Source organism: Erpetoichthys calabaricus, chromosome 8 (genome assembly GCF_900747795.2).
Source record: "Erpetoichthys calabaricus chromosome 8, fErpCal1.3, whole genome shotgun sequence".
Lineage (NCBI taxonomy): Eukaryota > Metazoa > Chordata > Cladistia > Polypteriformes > Polypteridae > Erpetoichthys > Erpetoichthys calabaricus.
In genome coordinates, this window is record NC_041401.2 from 30,362,064 (window position 1) to 30,375,423 (window position 13,360).

General features: G+C 32.1%; 1 protein-coding gene across 3 annotated transcripts in view; it reads right to left on the reverse strand.

The window, feature by feature from the left end:
• Positions 1-4,124: 4,124 nt before the first annotated feature.
• Positions 4,125-13,360, reverse strand: part of tank (TRAF family member-associated NFKB activator) — a 60,323-nt gene continuing 51,087 nt past the window's right edge. For 2 of the 3 annotated variants that reach the window (XM_051930583.1, XM_028806407.2), the window contains 2 exons: positions 12,364-12,827; positions 4,125-5,595 (listed from right to left, as the gene is read on the reverse strand). In XM_051930583.1, coding sequence (XP_051786543.1) covers positions 5,404-5,595; positions 12,364-12,827 — 656 coding nt within the window. In that variant the 3' untranslated portion in view covers positions 4,125-5,403. The remainder of the gene's footprint in view (positions 5,596-12,363; positions 12,828-13,360) is intronic. The other variant, XR_007935527.1, reaches the window with a different exon arrangement.

The following is a 13,360-nucleotide window of genomic DNA, read 5'->3' on the forward strand; positions in this document are numbered from 1 at the left end:
TGAATGTCACAGTGTGTGTGTGTGTGTATCTGTGAGTGGATCCTGAAGTGAACTGACACTCTGCCCTGCCTTGCAGCTCCCTGTGACCCTTAATTAGATTAAGCAGGACTAAGAATTAGATACGTTGAAGCAGTACTGTATGATAATGACCACTTTGGTCATTGCTATTTGTTTAATCCTATATCATCTTTAACTATTATTCTGACTTATATGGAAATTACATCACATACATGAAAAGAATCCAGAAAACTCCACAGGATTCACAAAATACCTAATTTTAGCTTGATAGTGGCCTTTAATATACCAAATGCAAAGTTTTCCAACATCTGTTTCTTCTGCATGCATTTTGCCTGCTCAGTTACTTTGTTATGGATTGATGTGGGTCCAGCTATAAACAAGATGAAGTGGCCGTGAGCCTTTGGGGCTTCAGACCTGTGAAAGTGACAATCTGGACTCAAGTAAGATGACACAGTTCAGACGGTCAAGGAAATGATAAGAGCTGGGAACTCAGGGAATTCCAGATGCCTCAAAATCACATTCTACTTGGATACAGAATCCAAGGTATGGAATACATCATGTTAAGGGGATTTTTTTTTCCATTAAATACAAATTAAATTGTTATTTAACACATAGTTTATCTTGGTGCAGGAGAGTGGAGATGTATTGCATGCTGGCAGACATGCAATCAGATTCACTCTAAACTGTACATGTGACAATACCAAAACTATTAAAAGATTTTATATTGTGCAGAAGTACTTTTCCCCCTTTCCACTATTCTTAAATCCCCTAAAATGGAAGGACACAGGTAATTTAAAAAATAACAAGTGTTAAGCTGCCTACTGAATTAAATATTTTTCAGTTTCATGGTAGCTGCTGTTTTTCATCCGAGTGTTTCTCCAGTGTATACTAAAACTACATGTAATTATATATTTATTGGAAATGCCCCTAAATCACATTATACACACTTTTTTGTGCTATGATAATGATTCCCTTGACCGTTCTGTTGTATGTAGAGTACAGTGAAATTCTTAGTCGCATGTTAGACCAACCTGCAACACACTACCATTCTCCAGCACAGCATAAACAAGTTCACGGCCAGTGATGACAGCAGTCACTGCTGCCTTGTTTAGTCCAGCGCTGTTACTCTGCTTTACCTGATTACTGAAGAAAAACCTCCAACATTATGTAGAGATATTCTTGTTAGAAGAAAAAAAAAAAAAAGGATTTCTATAAAACATTTATAAATGCTGGGATGCACTAATTCCACCAGGACACTGAGTGGTCTGCTTGTGGATTGTGCAATAAAGCTTAATATGCACATAGTGGCTTTTATAAACAATATGTGAATATATCAGAAATAAACAAACAATTTGTGTTTATGTATGCCACAGTTTTATTTTGCAAACCTTGAACTAGATAGTGCCAAGTAGATTGGTGTGTCACCCTAGCTGGAAGTTGTACTATGCTGCTTAACCGTATTTAGCTTATAAATCATTACTGAAGTGTTCAGAGATTATACAATGTTTGTTCTCTTACTTTTGTTTAAACCAGTCTATTATTTTCACCTCTGTTTACATACATGTAAATGTAAAGACTACTGTATATCTAAAGTAGACGGTTGAGAATCTTTACTTTCACAGACAATTGAACTTAAAACAATATCCTCTATAATGTTTTTGAGACATTTATGCACATCAACAGAAACACTTAAAAAATCTTGTTGACACACTATGCAGTAATTTCTCTGCTTTGCATACAGCAGAAATAGGCAGACTAAAATTTTAATGCATGAATTTGTTTTCATATTAAAAATGTACATTAAACTTACTTACATATGTCCATGCTCCAGAGTGATTTTAAACTAAATAGCTCCAGCCTAAGTTGCTTAATCAAAGTTACATTAATCTGATTTCATATAGGCCCAGACTGTATAGAAAACAGAGGTCAAACTTTAAAAATCATAATGTTTAGGTTCAATACACAAAGTATATAAATAGACTATTATGAGGAAAAGATGCAGTTCACAGCCAAAGTCCTAACTTTGATTTGCTGCAATAAAGCATTCAATTAAAAACAAAGAAGTCTGATACTGTTAAAAGCTAAGGAAATTAAATACAAAGTTGTCTTCTCCCAAATGGTTCACCCAAAAGAACAATATTTACATGACAAACTTTATATTGCATTTGGTGCATATTTCCAATTTGAAATATTTTATTAATGAAAGTAAATTAATTAGGGAAAGCCTGCTCTCCTTAGGCATCTGAACTTTATTGTTGCAGTACCAATAACAAGGAATTGCGGTTCTGTCTAATACCAATCAAAGTCTTTAAGAGCAGTTTTTAGTTGATGTAATGCATGCACCGCACCAAAGGTTGAGCAATACTCAGAAGCAGAAGTAATAAAACCAGTTAGCAGTCTTCACACCAGCTCATCGACATAGCACAAGTGTTACAAATCCACATTAAAGGGGCTGCAAGGTCCTGCATGATGCTCTGTTTGAACAAATGATCCTTTTTATAGCACATCATCTTGCAAGTTTGTGAAAATTATTAAATTATTTGCCATGCTGTTAATAAACATACTGCTTAATCAAATGGAAAATTCAGGCAAGATGCTAAAGCATAACATGCACTAATTTGCTTGTACTGAAACCTAAACCTCGCACACATGTATAAAATGTGGAGAAATTTTTACAGACACCTACGTTTTATTTATTCACGCCTTGCCCTTACCACAGAATAAGATAAGATTACCCAAGCACAATTTCTGTTTTGTATATCTCCCTGATAAAACACTATATTTTGCCTTTAGATCACAATGGAACAATAATGTTTTCCCCAATGACTCCTATTTAATGAAGAAATGTTTGGGCCTTTTTTCTTCATCACACAATGAGCTATTAATTAGATCCTAACCACGCAATGGCAGAAGAAAAAAATACCCTCTGTCTCTTTTGTAATGGTTCCAATTTTTTTGATTAAATTCCCACAAATCTGCACTTCTTACTTACTGTTTGCATGTTTAGATTTACACTATTTCTGAATATTATGGTTTTTCCCAGAGGCCATAGTGTACATGATCATAATCTGAAAGATTAAATAAGTATTCCTAACTGATGTTAACTTTAAACTATGGTTATAGAATAAGCCTGAAGATAATTCCTGAAACCACAAGGATAACCTACCTGATGTTTCTAATTTGATGCTTGAATAGTAGCTAGTACCTGATGAGTATTTTAGTCAGGATTCTGTAGTATATCACAGCATGCACAAAATCAGCCATTCTTAAGTCTATAGGGGATGATCGAGCACTTTACGTGTAATGCTATAAAAAGGCAGCAACTGATTTTTGGCTGATACTGCAGCACCAAATGCCTGAATACAGCCTTCAGTCTTGAATAGAAGTTAGTTGTAAAGTCCTACATATACATTCTAGTGTACTCTTCTACTTACATTTAATTGTAAAATATTTTTTCTTAAAAAGCAACCTTTATTACAAAAATGAATATATAACATACTAGTACCTGAATGCACTCATCAACAGTATACGCCATTTAGGGTATTAAGAATATTTAAATAGTGTTACTTTCCACACATTTCTTCAATTTAGACTGCAGACACTGTTCTACAAGATCTTGTGCCATAAAAGATGCACAAAGCATTACATGAAAAATGAACCTCATTTAATAACTATTTTAAAAAGACAAACCCAACAACAGTATTTAATATGAGGTGGTATTAACAGACAAAATTTATACAATATAGTAAAATATTCTAATACTTATACAGTATATCTGCAATAACACTTAGCCAGAGCAAAATGAGTGCACTATGATATGAAATTCATTCACAAATTAAAGACTTTTTTCCAATAATGTACATGAAAACACTGAGTGTGCTAATGTAGCATGTTCAAATGTGCTGCGTTAACAGCATAATTTATTAGTGGAACTTGCACAAGTATAGTATTAAAGCAGCCATCTGGAAATAATTAGATGTTCTTTATACATACCATAACTTTTAACATGCTACTTGCATTCCTTATCAAATAGTCTTTCTTTTAGCCATATTTGAGCAATGGAATTATAGTTGTAGATTCAATAAGACAATTTTTAAAACTTGAAAAATGGTCACATAAATGTGATTTTTATTATTCATATTCTTTGCATGTGCCAAAACACTATTCCTTCATTTTAAAAAGTTCAATTAACATGAAAAAATACAGTATATCTTCCTAAATTTAAGTCATTTCAAAATATATGTAAAACTGTTACTTAAATGTTATATAGCTATCTGGCCTTCAAAATAAACCAAATTTAAATTAAAATCCCATAGTAAAAGGAGTATACCGCCTAGAAATCCCACCTAGTACTCTGAAGCCAACAGATACTAATATATAGTATTGAGAAAAAAAAACAAACTTGATAATAATTTATAATTGGCCGAAAGATATTTAAAACAGACATTTGTTAATGTACAACTCACTCCTTATTTCCACATAAGCTTATCTACACATTGAGTCTTTCTGTGGTAAATCTAACTGTCTGTATATACATTACAATTAGGACACCTGTAGGTTAAGTGACTTGTGTAAAGTACCAAGCCAGGTAGTTAAATGGTTTATCCTAGTAGACCATACTGACTGACTGAGCATCCTCTGATGCCCTCAAACCCCTCAATTACACTGCACTTTAACTGTCTACCGTATTTAAATGCCAAAACTAAAGACTATCCGCAACTCTAGAAAACACCCATCCTACAGAAATCCTGGGGGAATAGGAAAGGGTTACATATATAAATACAAATAATTTGAATACCCATATTATGTAGTGAAACAGTACATACTCTTCAGTATTTTGATACATTTATTTTCTGCCATTATGTACTTACAGTGAAATAACAGTTAAGCATTTCTTTTTCCTGATTTCCATAACTGCTTCCTAGGTTAAAACAACTTGGAAATTTATTAAAAAGAAATGTAAATAAAACAAATGGAATAACCCTGCAAGAATAAAATATGACTATCTACGTAAATATTAAATAATGCTTTTCAGTTTAAGACAATTAACAGATATTTTCTTTAAAGGTCAAAATCAAACTTGCATGTTTCCTGTATTACAAGACAAAAATACATGATGTAACATTTCTTTTTTATTATGTAAAATATTCCATTTAATTGCATTTTACCTGTGCACAATGATAAAATCTTTTAACCACAGCTTAGGGGATTCAATAAAACACAAGTTTCAGACTTGGTATTTATTTATTCCCTAATTAAAATAGATTAATTTATTTAATATTACATTTACAGAGAAATAATACAATTTCCTTTTTTAAAAACAGTTTTCCATAGTTTGAAAAAAAAAAAAAAGTTCTTTTATTCAAACGTTCAAATGTTTACATATTAGAATCCTTTGGTTGCTGAATCTACAAAGTGTGAATTAAGATGCCTGAGAAGTTCCATGTTGGATTGAATGCCTGCTGGGAGGAGAGCTTGGCAGAACTCACACCTATTGGGGCTTGCATTTTGTTCAGTATCAGTAAAGCCTTCCTGCAGCAATTCTTTTTCTCTGCTGTGTTGGGGGCTCCAGAAGGGCTAAACATAACGGGAAAAAAATAATTAAGTTGTGTTTTTTTCTACAGAATTAATGCAACACAAATTATTTTCAGCTGTGCTTAAATTTACAGCTGAGAATTTGGCAATGCTCACATTTTAAAATTAGGAACCCAGCATTGAATCATATTTTCCTTATAGAAGATATTTTTAAACAAAATACTCGGTGTATTACAGTGATCAAGACCATGCTAACTAAGCTACTTTTAAAGTATGCACAAGGTATATGGGCAAGATCTGCTACTTCAAACATTTTTACAGCTCTTGTAAAATTCCATTTATTTAATATGCATTAGCTCTCATAACAAGTTTTGTATATCCCAGTATTGTTCCTTATTATTTGTCTGTACTGAACACATACCCATTCCAAATACTGCATTTGTGTAAAAGTAAGGTAGAAGCAGTCACTTAAAATGCCTAAGCATTCAGCACTTTAGCCGTGTTAGGGTATAACACGATCACTTCTTAAATACTGCCGCAAGCATTTTAGCATTAATATATAACTATGTTCACCATATCATCAAGTTCATATTAAAAAAATATCAGTTTACTCTATTATGAAAAGTCAAACAATATAACCAGCATAGAATTGTCAAAAATTAGATATTACCTTCAGAATTAACAACAGTTCTTTACTTTACAGGAACATGCGTTTTCCTCTTGCTTTAAGCATTTGGTGTCATTGCAAAAATGTAATCAAGCTATATACACATTATAAAAAACTACAAAACCAGACATAGTGCATTAAATTAGGCTTATACTGCAAAAACAGGCAAATCCATTTCAAACTGAAATGTTTTGAAGGCAGGAAAGTCACAAGCTGAATTTTGTCTCTTTTTTTAACACCCTGTTTCCTTCTACAGGAATTAAGATTTCAATTCTTAATTACTAAGATGTGTCTACTTGGTTATATTTATTAAATCAATGATCATACACAGACATTTCATGATTTCTAATAAGGTGTTAATCTGAGAATTCCTAAGCTGGTAAGTTATCAGTATACAGTATTTGGCAAAATACATTACCCACATATAAACTGACATAAGTAAGTAAAGATGATTTGTATTCCCTTTTTTCTATATCTAATCCATAAAAAGTCTGATTATTTTACAAGGAAATGCACAGTTGTGTTTCCTGAAAGTTAAGAGTCACATATAACTGCAAAAGTATATAAACTAAAAAAAAGATTTAGATTAGATGAGAAAATTTACAATTAAATTAAATTTGGAAATAAACATAAATAAAAACCAAAAGAACATACCACTCTCTATTTACTGATCTTATTTAATTCTGTTAAAGGGTTGCAAGGAACTTGAGTCTATTGTATCAGGACTGGGCCCAAAGCAGGAACCAACTATACACACTGGTCTGTCACAGGGAATAGTCATGAATACACCTAAATTCGGTCATATAAGCACAATCTACAGGTGCAGTTAACAAACTATATGTTAGGAATAAAGGAAGAAACCCAGAGAGTTCTCATAACAGTGAGGCAAGTACACAGAGAATATGGAAGTCCAGCATTAACAGTGACTTCATAATGATTCAAACATAATCACCTAAAGTGTAAACAGCAGCATTTACTATTACACCTATCTGTTAAAACCAGAAACTTGACACAAAGATAAAGAAAAAATGTCATGCTGTAGAACAAACAGTTACATGCACATGTGATAAAGAAAGATATCTGAAATAATTAGGACATTATACAAAATTATACAATAATTAAATACAGTATGAGGCAATAGCTGAAAAAAAAAAAAAAGTCTCTATCTGTTAATAGATTAATAATGCAATACCTACACAGAAAAGATAAAGAAAAGAACAAACCTTAAAAGGGTTGTTTATTCCATTGCCTTCTCATTTTTGTTTTGTACATTTTTTGTACTAACTTAACTGCAGCATTTCTGTTCAAGACAGCAGTTTTATTATCCGTGACACCTGTTTATGATTTTACAACAGACTACAAGAAAGCCAGAATGGGCAGAACCAAATAACCCATAGAAAGGGAAGTTAGTTTTTTTTGTTTTATTTTTTACATGCAGCATGAGTGTAGACATCAGTGAATGCACACATGGTTCTTGGACAAAATATTTATAAAGATTCACCTACATCTGTCTGTCTCATATCTACACACATGACTTCCCAACAACAATTTATATCTTACTTCTTATAACTTGTGTTAAAAATACTGTGATATTTACATATTAAAGGATATTAAATCAGAAAAAATAACCACTGTAGTTACTCTTGCTAATGCGGAATTGTAGAAAGATTGGTAATTTCAGATACATACAAAAAGTTAACTCATGAGTCAAGTAAATAATTAATTCAATTAGAACTAAGTTCACTATCAACTTTGATTAACTGTGTAGTCTTCCATTCAGTCTATGTTCTGAAAAATAAAAACACTGTGTTAAATGAAACCATAAAGCTGCTTAGAGACATTTTCAGTTGAAAGGAGTCTAATTAGCATCAAGACATTTTATAGGTTTCAAGCATTCAAAAAATGCTTAAAAAATCACAAGTTGCACCAACAACCAATTGTTCACTTTGCTTGTAACAAGGTGTAGGAAATGAACCTGACTTGGGTTTCAGATTAGTTTCAAATGTGAGCTACAATTATGATGACCATCAGTGATATGCATCAGGGTCACCAGTAAAAGGTAAACGAGAACAGAGCTAAAGCATGGCAACATCAGGACACTACGGAAAGCCACTCACTCACAAGAAGGCTTACAGAAACAGCACCATCAAAGGAATAGAGGATTTCACAACAGGCCCTAACACATCAAATATGGACACTCTTACTTTCTGCAGTGATGTGGCAACCTCCATGGATTGCCAGATAATAATTTGGGGGCTAATCAAAACTGAATTCACACATGGACACTATGCAAAAAACAGTGCAAGGGTGTACTTTTGACTGCCAAATCACCAGTGTCATGGCATAGTGAACTAACACTTAGGATAGTTAATTATCTCTTCTGCTCATCAGGGGCAGTTTGGCCACATGATAAAACATAAATGTGACCCTGTGTCCTATTATGGGACCTTTTGTGACAGCAAACCTAGTATCAGTTCCAATAGCAAAATGCTTGACCAAACCTGGGAGATGGCTAAGAGGGAACATTTTCAGGAGTAATGCACACATACTCAGAAATGATGCTATGCTTTAGTCATATTAATAATAAGAAAGAAATAAAAAAACAGCCACATCCTGGTTTAAAAAAATGTAAATCAACCATGCTTGTATTTACAAGAACTGGCTGCATAATGTTTCATGGAGTGCCTGTTACTGTAATGTAAGAAAAAAAAAAAAACACTTTTTTCAAACTGGAGTGCAAAGTGAAGGAAGTATTTCTCCTTCTCCAAGACCTCAATGAAGTTGCTACAGTCAGGTGATTAACTTGTTGAGTCATCATAGTACAAATTTACCTTACACACATGCTATATAACCAAACATGCAAAGCTGCAATGAATAATATGTAGGTTCTACAGCAGGTTCCACAATTAAAAAATGTCTAGCAAGTACTTTACATTTTATTCATTTAATGTTTCATGTCCCAGTACAGATGTTTTGGTATTTTAGATGTGAGTTAAGTTTGGGTTTTTACAAGGTTGTGCTAGCAGCATCTACAATAAGGAATTCAATTTCTTTAATTCCAAATGACCAGAACTAACATGCATTATTACTACTTTCTCACTACTAGAATTGTGTGTATACCAGCTCAAGTGGGGTTATGACATTTTATTTTATTGTACAATTATATTTATATATAAAGTGTATGACAGTAACTATTCTCTGAAAAAGCAAATACTGTAAATACTGTACATATTAACAGTCCAAAAATGTTTTCCGCTACTTAACAAGTAAAAGGGAATACTGCAAAATTCTGAGTATTAATTACATAAAAGCAATTATGTACATATCAACCATTGTCATGTGCTCTAGCTTATAGTAGTTTACAATTTAATATTCTTTAAGCAGGAACTTAAAAGCATGGCTTAGGGTGCACATCACACTTCTTTGTTACAATCTGAGTGTTGTAGCTGGTGGATTATAATACATAAATTCAAAGAACTTTTTCAGCTTGCATTAAAATCAGCCCTATATTTTGTAAATAACGACAGTAACACATCTCTTAACTTTTACATTGAAGGACCTACTGCTGGTTCAGAGCCCAATTATGAATAGATAAGTTGAAATTCTGTGTATTTTTTGGGTTTAGAAGTGTTTTTTTTGGTATGCAGTCATTACTGTCCATCCTATAGGCTGACAGATGTTAGATTAATTTATGTATTTAAAATATACAGTATTACAGTCTTGCTTATATATATATATATTTTTCCCCCTAAAAATAAGGACAGCAATAGTACAAAACATTTTCAAGTGTGCCTTAAGGTAATTAAACAGAATAACATTTTGAAATTTGTTACGTCAAACAAAAAGACTAAGTGTGATGCAAATAACTTCATTGATTTGATATACTTTGATTTACTACTAAGGTTTGGAAAGTAAACAATACATGCTTGTATTTTACTGCATATTACATACTGTTTTCACATGCGTATGACATTCATAAACAGGAGAAAAGACCTTAGTTAATTTCCTTTCAAATTATTAAAAATTAGACAAATTCATCTGCAGTTTAGACAATGTAAATATGAATCTGCCACAAAACTAAATTAGACAGTTGTCTAAATTATAAGGACATATTTGAAGAATCCTTCAATGGCACAGCATACTGTGTATTCTTAGAATTGTAAATACATATGTGAATAGAAAAATTCAGTTGAAATAAAAATTTTCAATAAAAGTTATTGTTGAATTACCTTACTCTGTCTAAAATATGGAAATAACTCTATAAAGTAAACACATCTGTATGAAAATAGCAGAATAAATTATAATAAACATATATTTAAGGCTTAGATTTATGGCTAGACTTAACAGCTAACAACAATATTGGAAAAAGTAGAATTCCATTAGCACTGAAACTATCCCAGCCTCATTGAAAGCAATAAGATTGTTTACAATGTAATTTTATATATAGCTCAATGGGAACAAATAAAATTGTCACTGCATTACAACTACTACTTTCGATGCGACCCATTATCTTTTCATAACAGAGGAGTCTTCAACACATTATTATCTGCAAAAATGTCAATTATCTAACCCTCTGCCCCATGCTGTGTGACAGCTCAACACCAATTCCTTTTTTATTATTATTTTAAAGCCGTGTACTTCACTATAAACTTGTAATCACATACCAGCTGTTTCATTTATTTTAATGCAGTTGGCATGGTACAAAGCAGGGTGCCAACAAAAAGAAAAAAAAGAAAAAAAAAAACAGCTACACAACACAACTAGTAAAAGAACAATCAAGAGAGATAATAGAGAAGAAAGAACAAATAACAAGTTAACATAATGGAATGTGTGTTTCACAGCTCCACGGGACTTCTACATGTCATAAGTGAAATAGTATAATTTAGATCACTAAAACCCTTACCACTACAGCTGTGAAAAATAATGCAAAAAACTATGCACTCGCACACTATATATTATACATGTATACACACACACATATATATATATACATACATACACACACACATTATAATATATATATATATATATATATATATATATACACACACACACACATACATACATACATACATACACACACAAACACACAAACACATACATATAAAAACATTTAGCTGGATAAATCAGCATTAGATAATTTTAATAAATAACTCCTGAGACTTCTGAAACTTGACTAGAGTTGCATGCCTGTAAAATGGGTCATTAGACAGTGTACAATGAATGGCAATTATAATTTACTGTTAAGAATCAAACACTTAAAATAACAGACTGTTTCAAAATAGGCAACCCCTGTTAAAGTGTTAATTTAAGACAACATAGTTTTAAATTGTGCAGAATACATATAAAGCATTTGTTATTTGTAAGTTTTGTCTTGGATGCTTCTGCTCTAGTAAATACTGGTACTGTAATACACAGGTAAAACACATCTGAGTTTGTTATGTTCACTCTGTGTGAAATAACTAGATACTAATATGGTAAGCAAACAGGTCAAATTTTAAATTATGAAAAAAATAATAATCACATGCACTTGACACTGCTTTTGTAGATAGTTTTTAACCTGTAATTTCCAGCACTGGAAGACATTCAACAAATACTTTTGAAATTGTGTTATAAAAACAACACTTTTATCTAACTTGGTTATAAAATTACAAAAAATAAATAAATACACATAAAAACAAAAACAAAACAAAAAAAATCTGGTTTTGCATTTCCTCGCTTTTTTATAGGAAGCTGAAGTCTTTCCTGTAAACATCTGGGGCATGATTACAATAAAGGGCATAGTGAATTACATAAATCATGCACAGGTAAATACACATATACACACGTTCATATCGGGCCAATTTTCAGTATCCAGTTAATCTAACACGTGCATTTTTAGGATGTACAAAGAAATCACACAATCTGGAGAAAACCCAAGCAGACAGAGAGGAACATGACAACTTTATACAGACAGTGGTCAGGTTGGGATTTGAACCAAATGATGAGAGAAAATACTGCCGAATTTCTAGTAACTAAATGAACCTACAGTAGCTACCCTATGTTAAATTAGAAAAAGATTAAAAAAAAAAAAAAAAGTCTTACTCAAGTACTGCATTTTTTATTATAATGTATATGTCATTTTTATGTTTATATCATCTTACCTGTTCTGGCCCACGTACAGTCTCAACTGAGAAATGAGTCAAAACTGTGGTTGAGGATGATGATGATGATGGTGGTGGTGTTAAAAAGTCTTTGTTAACATTTGGCAAAGCTGTGCTAGGTTTATGTGAGGGCAGATGGCCCCAGTTTTGAGCCTGTTCAAAATGGGCAGCTTCATCTCTGTCTTTCTTGAAAATTTCAAAGGGGTCTGTATTTCCAATTTCACCAGCTTCTACTTTTTCCTGTGTACTGTTCAGAAATTCATAGTCAGTTTCTTTAGGGGGATACTTGACACTAATTTTAGACAATGAATCCATATACTCCTCATCTGGGCACACTCCTCGGGATGTTATAGATGTACTGTTTAGTTCTTTATCCATATCTTGCTTCTTTGAAGTATGGAACGGTCCTTCTGCTTGTTCAGCTGTTACATCAGTACACTGTATTGGCATAGAAAACTGACCCTCTAAAACAGAAAATTGTTACCAAGGTTAGGGTTAAATATTTGCATAATAAAATGAAATTTCAAAATAGAGTAAAAACCTAAATACTTTCAGAGATAAATCTAAAAATATTAATTTGCATGAATTGCAAAGTTTGTTTATATTTTATATTTTTTTTATTTTTCCTACTTAGCTTATTATTAGCTATTCCAATTTTATATTTTCTACATTTTTTTAACTATTTATAATATGGGGGGGGGGGGCAAAAGAAGGTTTACAGTTGAGAATAGGCAAAACACAGTTTATTCTCTTATTTATTAATTATTGTTTTATTTGTCTTTTTATTTGTCTTCTTCTCATTATTATTGTCATTAGCAAGTAGACCACAAGAATATGTAAATAATGAAGGCCAGCAATTTCACCACTTACGATATTGTACCTAAGTGCAATGCGCCACTGTGTCATTCTTTTGAGTTAATAAAGCTACTGAATTAATAAAGCTATTGTATTAATCATAACCTGCATGTCTTTTTCCATACGAACAACTGTAAACCTA